The sequence below is a fragment of the Papilio polytes genome, unplaced genomic scaffold, assembly GCF_000836215.1.
Source record: "Papilio polytes unplaced genomic scaffold, Ppol_1.0 DF821845.1, whole genome shotgun sequence".
In the NCBI taxonomy this organism is placed as follows: domain Eukaryota; kingdom Metazoa; phylum Arthropoda; class Insecta; order Lepidoptera; family Papilionidae; genus Papilio; species Papilio polytes.
In genome coordinates, this window is record NW_013527359.1 from 4,737,405 (window position 1) to 4,752,883 (window position 15,479).

A 15,479-nucleotide genomic window follows, 5' to 3' on the forward strand; every position below is an offset into this window, starting at 1 on the left:
ATGTGCGATCTAAATAAAGATAAATATATTTCCTACAGCAAAAGAAACACCAAAAGGATGGCCGTGGCAAGGACGTATTGAATTCCGCAATTGTTATATGAAGTACACACCTGAAGATTTACCTGTTCTAAAAAATCTGAACTTAGTTATTGAAAAGGGCTGGAAGGTAAGCAAATGTATTTCGCACTTTTAGAAAATTTTACACCCAGATTTAATCATGTTAAAAAAATATTTTTTTAGTCTTTTTAATGTTAGTTACCTTATAGTCTTTATTGCACGCAATAATTCATATAAAAATAATTATTTTTTACGGTTGATCTAGTTCTGGTGTGACTTAAGACAGCAAAGTTATATTTAAATTTATAACAATATTAAAAAGGATTGTTATGGACGTTATTGTAATCTTTTTCTCAACTCAATTCATAGGTGGGTATAGTGGGCCGCACCGGGGCTGGCAAGTCCTCTCTCATATCTTCACTGTTCCGGCTCGCAATTGTCGAAGGAGAAGTCCTTATCGATGACCTGGACACAGCGCATCTTTCGTTGCAGGTAAAAATAAATCAATACCTATTTTATGATAAACATTAAATGAAAGGAAGTTGATTTCGCACATTTTATAAATAATAATAAAATTATTGTTGTATTTAAAACAATTGTGATTTGATAAAATTTTAAAAACAGATACCACAGGATATCGGACGTTAGATTATTGGAGCTAATATTTTGTTAACTTTTCTAGGCATTGAGATCGAAAATATCCATCATTCCACAAGAGCCTGTACTTTTCTCAGCGACAGTCCGCTATAATTTGGACCCCTTTAATAATTATGAAGATGAGCAACTGTGGAGCGCTCTGGAAGCCGTAAGTTAATTTTAGTATTAAGTACACAGAAACAAAAACAAGAAAAATCTAAAATGTATAATTATGGTAGACATGAAATGAACTTTTTTGACAATAAAGTTCTTAAACTAAAAAACTATTTCTATTTGTTTAACTGCCAAACTCAGAGTCTTTTAATAGTGACTTAAAAAAGGGCGATTAATGGGACGCCCTTATTAACTAATTAACTCTACCAAGTGTCTCTAAATGCGATAGTAAGGCTAATGTAATTGTTTTAGGTTGATTTGAAAGCAGCAATTCCAGCGTTAGATTTCAAAGTGTCGGAAGGCGGGTCGAACTTCTCTCTGGGTCAGCGGCAGTTGGTATGCCTCGCACGCGCCATCTTGCGCGGCAATCGTATACTCGTACTGGACGAAGCCACTGCGAATGTCGATCCTAAGTAAGTCATTTGTTTGCATTCGCTGTATTACGGAGGTCCTTAGAGAGCGCCGGATTTAAGCAGCTAAGAATTAAGACTACACACTAATAAAGTCTGTTTCAAAGACACCAATGTTGGTTTCACTGCTTTTGACAAAATCTTTACGATTACCCGATATCACTTCGACGTAAAGGCATAATTATCATGTTTAAAAGTATGACATCATGATGGCATGTACTTATGTCGTATTTCTAAAAAACCTAAATTCACATCCAATTCTCATATTGTTTTTTTTTCAGAACTGATGAATTCATACAGAGAACAATAAGGAAAAAATTCGCCGACTGCACAGTGCTGACCGTGGCTCATCGCTTGAACACCATAATGGATTCCGACAGGGTTATGGTCATGGATGCCGGCAGATTAGTAGAATTTGATCATCCATACCATTTACTGAACAATCCAAACGGTTATTTTACAAAAATGGTGCAAGAAACAAACGAAACGATGTCCGCTCAACTTCATCAAATCGCCAAAAACACTTTCCTCGACAGTGGCGGGGTGATAGAATAAGATAGTTATTTTTATAACGTAAATAAGCATTTAGGTATAAGTTATTCGATGAGGTATAATGCAGTTAAAAGTTAGGTTCCAAAAATATTTACGATTATAAATTATGTAAAAATACTTTTAAAGGATTTGTTGTGTCGAAGTTCTATGGATAAAAACGGGTTGTGTAGCACGATATTTACCTTTATGAAAATCATAATAACCCAGCCCACAAGTTATTCAATGTTTTAGAATAAGTTAAATCTTGGGCAATGTTAAACGGTATTAAAATGCCAATGGAAGCGTGTAAAGCGCCACCAAAAGTTATGAACAAATCCTGGTTTTTAACTTGATCTTGAAATTCCTTAACGTCAAATAATATTGAACTATTACTACGTTGTCTTAATTGCTGAGAAATAATGTTTTCATATTGTAATAGAATTATTCAGTTGTTGTAAATAGAACTTTGTTTTTTTTTTATTTTATCTGGACGTGAATGAATAAATGTATGGAATTAGATATAGCAATAAACTATTAATTAGGTACAGTAATATAAGAAATTATGTTATTTAATTTATTACTATTACCATTAATTACGATTTTAATAAGTACTGAAAATGATAGTTGTGATTGCCATAGAGGTTAACCTCGAACAAAATAAATGTTAAGCCTATTAAATGTTATTGTCTCATTTTTAATTTTAAAAAAAAACCTTTTAAAAAATTATACTCGTCGTAATAGACCTTCATACAAGAATAACAACCAAGACCAGCTTGATTCTTAAGAGAGCCGCGTCAACTGCAACTGTAAACTGTGGTACTTGTATGGCTGCCAATGGACAGCGCGCGGTCGCAAACATAGGCCTATTATGGATTGCGAAAAAATCCAGAATTTGCTAGTAATTTCTTTATGCTATGAAAAGTATATGATTACAACTACTCTGTCTACTAACCATACACAACTTAATCATCAAGATCAAACTAAAGATTTCCTCGCGGGAGTACACTGGATGCGGGCGGCACAGGACCGTGCATTGTGGCAATCAATGGGGGAGGCCTACGTTCAGCAGTGGACGACCTATGGTTGACAATGATAATGATGATGAAAGATTTCCTCTAAACAAGATCTGGTTTTACCATTGATATTAGTCCTGAGATTGGAATTACTATGAATTGGTTGTTATTACTAAGTATAATTAAAGCAACCTAAAGGTTGAATTTAAAACAGGCAATATGTCTATACAAATTTCTATAGGCAGAATTTGCTGATCTATTTTGGCGAAGTCTGGTGGCCACTTGCTAACGAAGTTTAATGCGTAGAAATATAATAGTTTTAAAGGCTAAAATGTGTTTTTTCTTTGAATAATAATCAATCGATTTAGTTTCCTGATATCAGACTCAACACCGAGGCGACACTACACGTGTTGAAGTTGGGTAGCGACCGCGTACTGCCACCAACCCTGCTGATTATAACCGTATTACTAAAACAGTGTTTTTTTATGTAATATTCGTCTGCGTGAAATTTGAAAGTTCAAAACTTGCGTTCGCCCTTTTTTCAACCTATTACCAAAAGTATTAACTTAGTAGTAATCTACGTAATAGCAGAAATCTACTGATGCAAGATTCCAAATTTCTAAGCTGTGTTCGCGATATATTCTAAACTATTAGTCCAATTTAAATACTGCAAAAGACAATTTTATTATACAATAAATTCTCGTGATAACAAACGCATTTATTCGGATAAAGATTAATATTGAAACCAATAAAAGAATGCCGCAAATAGTGTGCGTTTTTTAATTCATTTTGTAAACAAAAAAGTGGTTTTTGTAAGAAAATCGTTAAAGATAGATATAGATATATGCTATCGCGGACTTTTCTGTAGATCTTTTTGAGATCTACAACTCTGTTATATATAATTTTTATATACCTCTAACGGTTTAGGCAGCGTAAGCCGAGAAAAGTTAAAGTTTAGTTAATTTTTAACGCCGGCAATTTTAAACACGCTATTTATTAATAGTTCCTAACATTAGTTATAATAAAATATAGCCTATTAACTACTCCCAGATAAATTGCCTTTCTGGTGGTGAAAGAATTTTTAAAATCGGCCTAATAGTTTTTGAGTTATTTCAATACATACCAAAATACAAGTCTTTCCTCTTTTATCTTACAAGTATTAGTATAGATAATATAGAAACTTTGAAAATCAAGGCTTTTGGGGATCAAAGCTTTAGCAAATTTAAAGGATCTTACATGACTGTTTATTATTATTTGTGTCCATCTATCTTAAAAGGTACATTAAAAATTTATCAAATCTAGCTAAGATGTAAAAACAAGAAATGAAAAGCCACAATTTTTATCTGTACTTTATTTAAAAAAAAACAATGCAATCAAAGATTGCAATTACACCAGGTATGCAGTAACCTACTTTGCAATAAGATTAGGTTTCACACAAGTAGCCTAATAAAACCACAACAAACAATGTTGAGACATTCACTTAGAACCATCTTTACGCTACAAAAGTAACCCATATAAATAAGAAAATTATACATGACAACTACTTATTACAAACTCTTTAGTAATTCATCTTTGTTTATGGCTATCTAATAAATTTGATCATCAAGATTTCCATACAATTTTTCGTAAAAAAAATTAAACTCATATGGCAAATTTCTTAATCTTCCTTTAAATACCGCATAAATTCATGCTGTGAGTATATATCTGATTGTCTCCACAAAGGTGCAAACAACTCCCTGTTCTTAATACAAGCTACTTTAACATACATGATAAAAAAGCATAATACAATAATTTTATTGTTCAGATGGTCTATTTATCTAATGGAAATGTATACCAAAATTTATTCAATATCGGGTAGATCTTCCTCTTCACAAGAGCTCGAGTCATTTTTCTCAATATCTTCGTCTCCGAAGTCACCTATTTTGTTTGAAAACATATCGTTGGGGTCCATATCATCTTCACTTTCTTCTTCATCCTGCCACCGGTTAAAATCAACCTTGAGCCAATGGTGTTTCTTTTTATCACTTGTTAATGAAGGCCAAAATGGTTCATCAGTCTTGTGTTTTACTAAAACAACTTCGATGAGTCTTCCTTTGTTAACCTGCGTACTTTTTTCGGGATCTATTTCAGCATATAAGGGTATATCAACTTCGTTTAATTTTTGTTCAGGGGCGCAGATTCCCTTAAAAGACACTGCATTTTTTTCTATTTTGATGTCTGGTTTATCACATTCAACGTTAAAAGTCAAATACACACGGGCATTACTCTGCGCCCATGATACAGATGGAGGCGTTGCAATTTCCGAAGTCATTTTACTAGTACTATCAGAAAATACTTAAACAGACTTTAAATTAATTGGCGCGGCAGTATTTTAAACACCGGCAAATTAATCAACTAATAACTAACGGTACTTTCTCACGAAATGTGCAGTCACGTTCCAAATTAGCTAATTTACAAAAATATAGATCGTTGTCAAATCGAACAACAGTTTGAGTTGCCAGTGTTGAAATAATGCTGCTTTTCATAGACTCTTAACTTCTATAAGGAAGTGATATTTTCTTATAATTTTGAAATTTAAATTATCCATAAACGTTCGCAAATCTCAGTTATATTACAGTGTTAATTACCATAGCAGAGCAACGAAACAAACACCATTTTCATTATTCATCCAAGGATAGACATTATCCAGGGTTCAATAAAAAACTGTCAACACCTGTCAATTAGATGTCAATCTGTCAATGACAGGATTGGACTTTGGACAGGATGGAATTTTCAAAATAAACAATTTTGGTAACTAATAATAATTGAAATAAAGGCTATTATTTCTGTTTATGGTAGTCAAAAATCAAAAAGAAATATTAATTAACTATACTATTTCAACCTCCGCAGCTTTACTTTTAACACGAACTAGGTTCTAAACAGTTGTTGATGACGTACATTACCTTGTTTTTTTTTTTAAGTCATACTTTATACTTCTTACTAATATTGTTAATGCGAAAGTTTAGATGGATGAATGTTTCTTAGAGTTTGTAGCCTAAACATCTGAACGGATTTGACGAAATTTGACATAGACGTAGTAGGCTATCCTAGTCTGAAAGAACACATATGCTACTCAGTTTTGTTATTTTAATTACACTCGGACGGAGTCGCGGGCAAAAGCTAGTAAGGTATAAAAATATAGATACACAGAAAAAATAACAGACTCTAAAAACAAAAGCAAACATAAACAGACAAAAAGTGATTCTTGGAATCACAAATCACTGAGCAAGCCGTACATCATTGGTTACATGAGTGTTGATATTAGTCCACAATACTTTTCTAATTTATCCCAATTGAAATACTTAAAAGAAATCCCTGTAGGACCACTTCATTGTGACTTAAATCATAATATTACCCACAAATTGCAATAGATTATCTAAATTTCTTTTTGTCATATATAAAAAATTTGATACACTGCAAATAATATCAATAACTTTTCTATTAAATGGTGATAGAAGTATTGATGTGGTTGAAAATCCAAAATGCGATTTTTTACCAGAATGGTATGTGAATAAAGGTAATTCAAGTGGTACTGGTCATTTTATTTTAAAAACTAGCTTAACACATCAAGTAATTTGTTTATACTGTCCCAATTTTGCTTTTGCAGGAATACATAGGTTTAATCAGAATGCCAGATCTTAGGTAAAACCTATGAATTGATGTATAGATGCACTAGTCAGGTGCAAGTTAGTCATCATCTACCTTTTTCCCTATGGAGGTTACTATGTTTGTTTTTTTTGGTTCCTCACTTTATTTTATATCTTACTTGCGACTGTTTTTGATTTATCATTGAGAGAAAACATTTTTTTGCGGGTAGATATACAAAAAAATGTAATTGCCTCTTTCGATAATCTACATTCAATTTGATTATGACAACTTATAAATAAATATCTGTCACTATTACCTATAGAAAAAGAAGAAAATGACAGAAACTTGTCACAGTTTTAGATAAAAGTTAACATCCTCATACCTCTAATAGCTTTAAATAAACAAAATGCCAGTGTAAGAAACCAAAAAAACAGCAATATGAAATTACTGGTAATTTTTAATTAAACATGGACCAATAAAAGTCAAGCTGGAGAAACTAAGAATCATAAACTTTATGTCTAAAGTAGGCAAGAGTGCCACTTCCCTCAGACGAAGTGTGTCATCAACACCAAAGGCAGGAAAATCAGGAATGAATGATAGTTTGAGTTTTTCTGATCCGAAAGTTCAAGGAGTGTTGTTAATTGGACTTCTGGTAGTTCTCTCTATAGCTCTATGGTTTGGCTTCACTCACGGCTGTTTGTCGCGGCGTCGAAGGAGAAGTTATTGTTAAAGTGCAATGAAAACCCTATATGCTATAAATATGGCTAATTATTGGTCCTTTCTTCTAGTCCAGTCCACTCCTCGCTCAAAACTACATTGAATATTTATATACTGATTGTAAAATCATTGTGTCACCAATTTTTTGTCAATAATGAACCAATGAAATGAAAAATAAATAGATTTCAACCATACATCTTTATTTTTAGATAATATAATCCAAATCCAAATGTAATTAAAATCCTTATAAATACAAAAAAAAGAAAGTTGTTATACTCGTTTATAGAAATTACAAGCTTGACAATTCCTATTACATCTTGACATTTAAGTGTTATTGAATCAATTGTTCAAAAAACATTTAGATATATGACAATATACATTTTTGAAGTAAAGAATAATGCGTGTTTAATAAACTAATAAATCATTCTGGTTGAATTTTCCATACATTGAGGTAAACGCAACCCAATTCTGCAACACGGAACTAATGAATGCATCTAAAACAAAAAAAGAGGCATTAATTAAATAAAGTTCCAACAGGAAAACAGATTTATATTACAAACACTAAAATTATACCAAATAAAGTATAGTATCACACAGTTTTATAAGTTTTACAAAATTTTTTCTCCTTACTGAGGGTTTGTACTGGCAACACTTGTAACAAAAATGCCAAAACTTGAGAAAACAATGTTTTTTATTGCACATTACTTTAAGATTAGTAATACAGAATGTTTCATTACCAATAAATTTCCGATTCATCCCAATTGCCACTATCATTTCCCCAATCATCTTTGTCTTCATCACCTTCATTTGCTTGCTTTTCACCACCAACACTATTTCCTTCATCATCATCATCAATATTATCGTCTACATCTACGGGAGATGTAGATTCTTTATCACCTTTAAGGAAAATAACATTTTATATGACACAAAAATTATTTATTCTGTTGTTGAGAAAGTCGAAAATTTGCAACATAAATCATATTCAATTCTTAGTACATACCTTCTGCACAACTTGCGTTGGTTTTGTCTTTATCTAAAACATTTTCAAAATTAGTAGTAGAAATTTATGCTATAAATTTTGTCACATTACACTCACCATTGCTTGCAACTTCGCATGCATGAAATTAAAAAATATAGCCTATGTTACTCACAGATAAATTACCTTTCTAACAGTGAAAGAGTTTTTGAAAACTTCCCAATAGCTTTTAAGTAATCAAATACATACAAAAATACAATACTTTCCTCTTCATAATATTATTATAGACATACCATTATCACTAGATGAGGCTTTCATCATTTTCAGTATGTGTTGCTTTTCTTTTGTTAAATGACGTTTTCCATTCAAATGCATTGTCATTTGCTCGGTACATGTCACTGTTGCCTGAAAGATTTATATTATCATAAAATAAAATGTTTCGGATTCATTTTTTATTTCATTTAATACAATAAAAAGTCAAAGAAAACATACATTTTCAGTTGATAATAAAAAATGCCAAAATAATCTATCTAAGAAACTAAAAGCTGTGCATATTGGCAAGTATTGAAGTAAATTAAAAATGAACTATTTTGAAATATTATCTTATTGCAACATAACCAGGTTGTTTAAAATATAGAAACATAATTACAATATACTAGAAATCCACCTCAGTTCCACCTGGTTGACAAAGAATATATATCTCATATGTTTTCTGTCATATCTGTACCCTTCCCGTCGATATACCATTTTTGAGGCTATGTTATACAGTTATATAGCTTTACAATGTCAAAAGAATTTTTGAAATCGGTTCAGTTTTAGAGCCTTTTCAATGCAAACAATCAAATCTTCTTATAATATTACTAGCAGTTGCTTTAAGATTAAAATAAACATATACCAATGTTACTCAGTATCAATATAGATTTTTAATGGTGAAAGAATTATTGAAATCTGCCCAGTAGTTTTTGAGTTATTTCAATACATACAAAAATACAAATCTTTCCTCATTATAATATTAGTATATATAAGTAAAGATAAGTATAGATTATAAAAAATGCACCTTGCATATTTCGCAGTACAACTCTGGCTGTATCTTGCTGTTGGTGCCTTTTTCTGCATACTTATCAGTTTCGGTTGATTTTAAATGTTTCTTCTCACGCCGAATAAGTTGCTCCCTAGAAATTATTTACAATAATAATGTAAGTAGATAATCATTTTCAAATAATTATAGTAAAGAAAGATTTTGGCAATTTTATTTATTTATAGTTTCTACTTACAAGCGCGAAGCCATATTTTCCTGGAGTAAAATTGGATTCCGAGACATCTTTCGTCCCTCCACAATTCTGTAAAAAGAAATGTTTAAATAAATTCCAATGCAACAATTTCAAGACCCTAACAAAATCCTGTAGGTACAATTTAGTAAGCCATTTTGTACAAACTTAAAAAAGAGGAAAACGAATAAAGAAGTATGTGATTACACTTTTTTAGTCTAGATAGATAGATTAAGAAGATAACTTACGCCCGATGCGGTTTCCCAGCGTAATGGGAGCTGGCATGAGATTTAGATGTGATGTGAACATCACAGATTTCACAATACAATTCACGTGCCTTAAAAGGTACCTGTAAATATGTTTAATAGTTCCTACAGTAATTTCGTATCTAATATATTCGATATCTCATTTCTAGAACGTGACGAAATAAAAAAAAATTAAGCCAGAGATTCAATCCAAAAACCTAAAGGTTAAATACATCAACTATATCCATAGTTTAATCTTTGTGTAAATACAGTCTACGTTAAGAACCACGCGTTTGTAGTAACGCGTGGCCAGACAATTTGTTACAATGCAAGTTTCAGTTTCGTTGACAGCGTTCACATAAGTTTCACTTGATATTTTACTGTCAACAATTACATGTGTAAAGTGGACAGCAAACACAAGTGATGTTTAGGTGACCTTCATGTGACCTTTAAGTGACCTGACTTTTATGTGAATCCAAAAGTGAACAAAACCTCCTAGGGAAACATCACATTGGCAAATCATCTAATTACCTCAGCAGTGACTTTTAATTCAGGATTGGAATGTTGAGTTGACCATTTTTTCTGATTCTTGTAATGGTTTTTAGAAACATAATGGATGCGAGCTGCAAGAAAGTTATGATATAAATGAACTAAAAGTGATTTAGTGAACTTCAAATTTTTTTTTAATGTTTTATAAAGCAGGATAACTTACCCATAGGTGATGCATTAAAACTTAGACCACACAATCCACAATATTCTTCAGTCATCAACTCCAGCATTGATTTCGGCAGTTTTCTTAAATTTTCATTTGGAACCCCACAACCTGTTAAGAATCAAATATCATTACATAAAGGAAAACAAATTAATTATTGTTTTATAAATATTGACACAGGTGGCATTTATGATCAATTCAAGTTTTTACATTAATTTTGATTGAAAAATGTTCTACAAAACTCACTTTAAATGATCTCTATATGAATCTCAGTAAACATGAAAATATTCTAATATTTTCATAGAGTATGTATAGTTGTAATGAAAATAACCATTGGTTTTCATTTTTTATTGCTGTTATGGACGAGGTTAAGGACAAAGTGTGTGCAGAGATTGTCCATATTGGTAAAATTTCACAGGTGTTTACTAGCAAATCCTTAAGCGAGGTGATACATTTTATATGAAGAAGTCCCAGTCTAAGTGAATTACAAGTGTAGATCTTTATTACTATAATTTAATGGGTGGAGGGTGGTTAACAAGAGACTGTGTAATTAGCTGACCTTGACACCTCTTTCTATCGAGCACCCTGGGCAGTCACCCAACTGCACCATACACTAACCACAGTACTGATATGAACTTTGTTACTTTCTCTTATTTATTAAAACTGTGCTTTTGTTATTGCTTAATGAAAGAAATGTGTAAAACATCATTTCAGTTTAGGTGGGTTTGTGGCTTATTATAATAAAAACTATACTTACGTAACAGAAATTTGATAATGCGATCATTATGTCTTCGAGTTCTGACAGGTCCTTGGGGACCATAACCTCTTCCCATCTCATAATTATCTGGTTCAAACCATTGCCTTCGCCTATAGGATCCTGGGCCCATGAAGTCTGGATGTGGATAACTGTTAAAATTCAATGGTTCATATCCCAAATGGTTGGTTGGCCCAAATCCACCTCCACTTGCACTATTCATATGTCCATATCCTCCACTGTATTCACCATATGCATTGCTGTAGCGGTCATTCCTACAACAGTAGTGGGTCAATGAAATAATTTACCATCATCAATGGATCTCCATCACACTACTTGCATATCATCATAGGAAATGACATCATTTAATTTTGGAGAATTGTAATTAATTAAGAAGAAAACGACAAATTTGTTGTTTAATATAAATATTATGACAGCACAGCATGATTCGCTACTGTAAAGTATTGCCAATTATAGTTTACTAATAATGAGAGATCATGCACTAAAACTCCGATGATTTTAAAGCAGCAGTAGGAAGCAATGCTTACCTCGAGTTTGGAACATTTGAGTCGGCTCCGAAATCATCCCAGTCTGTAGCATCATATCCATCATCACAGTAATCGGAGCTATGTTCTCTATCAGTTTTCATGGTTACAATTAAATCTTGTAAAGAGAAAAAGGAAAGTAATTAGGCACAAAATAACAAGTTTTAATCTAAAACACTATCTTACAATTATTATATATGCTGTAGGTAGTAACTTATTGCTTTCAGATAGATTAGTTTGGTGTATCACAAACCGAAATATCTTGTAATTGTTAAAAATCCAAGTAATATTTACCTTACCTTATCTCAGTAGAACAAGTCAAGAAAGAAACAAAACGAGTCCCTATATTGTAGTGATGGAACTTGAGTTGCTTTTCACTCGAGTGACTCGACTAGTTTTATATTACTTGCACTAGAGTTAAATTTGCATATGTCATTAAAAATACATTATGCCTGTTCTATAGTAATTTGAGTTAAATTTAAAGCATATTTATTAATATTGTTATACATTTAGAGTAACGCGAGTCAAAAAAATTACTCGAGTTTTATCATCATTCGAGTGAGAAGAAAGTTACCAGTACCGAATGACTTGAGTCAAAAAAAATAATCGCTCGACCATCACTATTTGCATTGTACGGCTAAGTATAGTGGTACATACTTCTTTTGGCACCCGGTAATTTTATGAAATAAAAAATGATATTTAATGTCAGGGTAATAGTGACATAGCTTAGTTCACTTCGTGTCTTAAAGCATTTTTCGGGGTTCGTTAATATTGGTCCATAAAAAAAAGTGATGAGAGTGTTTAAAAGTAGTGTAAGAAAGCTTTTTTTAAGGAGGGATTTTTGTTGCTGAGAAGTAGGGGGTCTAGTAATTACATTTGAAAATATGAATCAGCTTGTGTCTGTTGTAACAAAAAACGTGTTACCTTTTGTTATTTCAATAAATTCAATTTATGTTCCTAATAAGGATTGGCTGTCTGATAATTTTTAACGCACCGTACGAACAACTGGGCAGACCACACAGTTTGTACTGTGAGTTGATTGTAAACAACAAACAATCATTAAAACTTCTATTATTCTCTGGACAAGCACCGAATAAGACAACTTCTATTACATTAAGGCTACTCCTTTCCTTAGTCCCTTACTGTCTTAAGAGAGAGCATTACTAAAAGTTTTTAAACTGTAGAATCTTCTCCTCGACAAATGAAGTTTTGGGTATGGCCTAGTAATATTGTAAATTGTAAGGTAAAAGTACTTCCTGTACAATTTGCGTATTTGTTTTCAAAAGGAAAAATAAATCCCTTTAATATGGACATACTACCTTGCTGTTAACCCTAAATGCTCAGAGGCGCCCCACAATATCCTTGTGTTACTATATTTCATGATATTTGAACTGTCATCGCTGTCTGTCAAAAAGTTACCAGCCTGATTACGAACACAGGTTAGAATAAGGATTGTAAACATTATTTTATAAGTAATTTATATCTTTCAGTAGATTGTTATCGTAACTATTTGTAAATGTTACAAAAAAAGCATTTAATCAGTTTAGAAAAATGAGCTGCACCAAGGGAAACACTAACCGAACTAGAGCTCAAAAACACCAAAATAAAACTGCATTCAAAAATAACTTGCATGACACTAGTAAGAAAACTAAAATCTTAAATTCATTAGAAGTAACGGGGGTATGTACACGATGCAAGGAAATCATTGAATGGAAAATTAAATTTAAGAAATATAAACCACTGGCTGCACCTAGAAAATGTATTGGGTGTGAACAAAAAACTGTTAAATACGCTTACCATGTGCTTTGCACTAGTTGTGCCGCTGATAAAAAAGTTTGCGCAAAATGTAATAAAGATATCAATGTAAGTAATTTGTTGATTTATAATTTTATTTTTGATTTGTTCAAGTTTTAATTTAATGTATATTTGCAGAGTATTCAAGAAGAAATCGAACAAAACGGGGATACCAATGAAATCAAGCTAAAGTCAATGTTAAAGAGTTTGCCAGAAAGAAAGCGCAGAACATTGTTAAGGTGTTATTTTTAATTAAATTGGGTTTATAGAGTTTATTCCTTTCAATTATTTTACATATTTTTTATCTTATCATTGCTAACTTTATAATAAAATTGTTAATTCAAACTTTTACAGGATTTGGAAAAAACAAGATGAAAGTACCAGTGATGATAAATTGTTACAAATTGAAGATTTATTGTCAAAATTAGATAACAGCACAGATGATGACTTTTGTGGTAGTCTTTCCAGTTCGGAGCAGAGCCTTTCTGAGAATGAGATTGAATAAAAGACCATTTTCCTTATAAACGTTTAATTTGCACATTATTAGAATTAAGACTAAAAAGTTATTCATACATCATTCAAATTAATGGCAACATTAATTCCTTGTGTAAGTAGAAATGCGCATTTCATTACATTTTTGTAGTACAAGGAGCCTTAATGTAAGTGGCCTCTTAAAAATACCATATTTATTCTGGCGCGTAATCCTTGTTTTACAAAATCACACAAGGTTTAAATTAGTTATTAATTTGTTTTATGTACCATATATTTTTAATGTGCTATAATTATTTTACTTATAGTTATTATATCAAGGAAAAGTTTTTACAAGAGTGGGACATTCATTAATATTCCAAACAAATGATATTAAAGAAACTGGTGGTAAATAAAAAAATATTATTAGTTTGTTATAATTGATTTTTAATTGGGCGGAAGTGTCCCGGGGTTCATTTTACATTTCTATGTAAATTTATATAAATCAACAATTTATTTTTGTTTATACCATTACAATATTATAAATAAATTAAATATACATGTCTATAATTATAGTTTAAATTTAGTCCATTACCAAATACATATAAATTAACATTTAAAATACAATAAGTTTATGATTCACTAGAATATTAAATAAAAAATCTTTTAATTTTATTAACCTAATAACTATCTTCATTAATGACATAAAACAGCTCAAGAGGCTAATTATAAATATTTGTGAGACATCCACAAATTTTGTATATTTGCCAACAAATGATGTTGATGATGTTTCAGATTCGTACTCACAACTATATCACAAATATTTGTGATAGACCCTCAGTTTTGTACATATTTTAAGACAAAATTATTAAAACTTGATTAATAAAAAAATGCAACCTAAATATCAAGTCAAAAGTGACTAGATAAAACCAGTTGGATAAAAATTATAAGTGATAATCTGTTGAAACAATGGAAGAATTAATGTTTTAAAGAATACTTATCATTAATTATTAAAATAATACATACATGCAAGAGTTTTTTAAACTATTCCATATAAAGTTATCATATTCAGGGATCATATCATAATCGATAGCAAAAGTTATAAAGGCTGTTAATACTAGGACCAAGCACAAGAAAGCATTTATGGGCGTTACGATTTAAAAAAAAATAACCATTTTTATGTTAATGTGAGATGTAAGGAGAGAGTATATGTTAAATGGTGAGACCTTAAAATTAGTATGCATATAGGATAATAAAAAGAGTGACAAGTAAAATAATGCAAACAAATAGTTTAATAGCGACCCGGGAACAGGACGGGAAATGTGCATTACAATGACGGACTACTAGAAAATAACTTAGCAGCAGTCATACATTCTGTAAAGTAAGAAAAATGTGTTTGGAATGACATAATGTTAGCACCATTTCTAGTTTATATAAATTATCCTATAAAAAGCACTAAATATAACTTAAAACTGAAATTAATTACTTAAATAAAAGCATAAATACTATTTAAAATTTCTGATTTTTTATTTGAAGCTCCATTTTTAATACT

At 31.2% G+C, this 15,479-nt stretch overlaps 4 protein-coding genes across 5 annotated transcripts in view; 2 read left to right on the top strand and 2 right to left on the bottom strand.

Moving 5' to 3' along the window:
* LOC106107983 (probable multidrug resistance-associated protein lethal(2)03659) overlaps positions 1-2,486 on the top strand; it is a 33,434-nt gene extending 30,948 nt beyond the window's left edge. Inside the window, exons 21-25 of the mRNA XM_013289027.1 lie at positions 39-166; positions 427-549; positions 740-862; positions 1,120-1,280; positions 1,559-2,486. Of these exons, the coding sequence (XP_013144481.1) occupies positions 39-166; positions 427-549; positions 740-862; positions 1,120-1,280; positions 1,559-1,832 (809 nt within the window). The 3' untranslated portion in view covers positions 1,833-2,486. The remainder of the gene's footprint in view (positions 1-38; positions 167-426; positions 550-739; positions 863-1,119; positions 1,281-1,558) is intronic.
* Positions 2,487-4,157: 1,671 nt separating this feature from the next.
* On the bottom strand, positions 4,158-5,307 carry LOC106107863 (uncharacterized protein CG16817-like). Its single transcript, XM_013288870.1, has one exon. It carries the CDS (start codon positions 5,130-5,132, stop codon positions 4,662-4,664), a length of 471 nt encoding a protein of 156 aa, XP_013144324.1. The 5' UTR covers positions 5,133-5,307; the 3' UTR covers positions 4,158-4,661.
* A 2,097-nt stretch (positions 5,308-7,404) lies between these two features.
* On the bottom strand, positions 7,405-12,081 carry LOC106108106. 2 transcript variants are annotated; one of them, XM_013289191.1, is made up of 12 exons: positions 11,965-12,081; positions 11,669-11,783; positions 11,124-11,395; positions 10,367-10,477; positions 10,186-10,277; positions 9,658-9,758; positions 9,416-9,481; positions 9,199-9,313; positions 8,435-8,546; positions 8,166-8,198; positions 7,903-8,062; positions 7,405-7,659 (listed from the first exon to the last, which is right to left on the bottom strand). In XM_013289191.1, coding segments are annotated over exons 2-12 (1,164 nt in total). In that variant the 5' UTR covers positions 11,770-11,783; positions 11,965-12,081; the 3' UTR covers positions 7,405-7,658. The 2 variants fall into 2 exon arrangements, with proteins under 2 accessions (XP_013144645.1, XP_013144646.1); XM_013289192.1 differs by having other exon boundaries at positions 11,960-12,081.
* A 976-nt stretch (positions 12,082-13,057) lies between these two features.
* Positions 13,058-14,477, top strand: LOC106108107 (uncharacterized protein C9orf85 homolog). Its single transcript, XM_013289193.1, has 3 exons — positions 13,058-13,528; positions 13,598-13,698; positions 13,814-14,477. Exons 1-3 carry the CDS (start codon positions 13,217-13,219, stop codon positions 13,962-13,964), a joined length of 564 nt encoding a protein of 187 aa, XP_013144647.1. The 5' UTR covers positions 13,058-13,216; the 3' UTR covers positions 13,965-14,477.
* Positions 14,478-15,479: the final 1,002 nt, after the last annotated feature.

Bases quoted from the DNA above. Each gene is read 5' to 3' on its own strand.
- LOC106108106 (XM_013289191.1), bottom strand. From the start codon at position 11,769: ATGAAAACTGATAGAGAACATAGCTCCGATTACTGTGATGATGGATAT. The intron at 10,478-11,123 runs GTAAGTATAGTT...GATTCTTAACAG, and splicing joins CATTATCAAATTTCTGTTAC to GTTGTGGGGTTCCAAATGAA. The intron at 9,482-9,657 runs GTAAGTTATCTT...TTCTTTTTACAG, and splicing joins GCTGGGAAACCGCATCGGGC to AATTGTGGAGGGACGAAAGA.
- LOC106108107 (XM_013289193.1), top strand. From the start codon at position 13,217: ATGAGCTGCACCAAGGGAAACACTAACCGAACTAGAGCTCAAAAACAC. The intron at 13,529-13,597 runs GTAAGTAATTTG...GTATATTTGCAG, and splicing joins AATGTAATAAAGATATCAAT to AGTATTCAAGAAGAAATCGA. The intron at 13,699-13,813 runs GTGTTATTTTTA...AAACTTTTACAG, and splicing joins AAGCGCAGAACATTGTTAAG to GATTTGGAAAAAACAAGATG.
- LOC106107863 (XM_013288870.1), bottom strand. From the start codon at position 5,132: ATGACTTCGGAAATTGCAACGCCTCCATCTGTATCATGGGCGCAGAGT.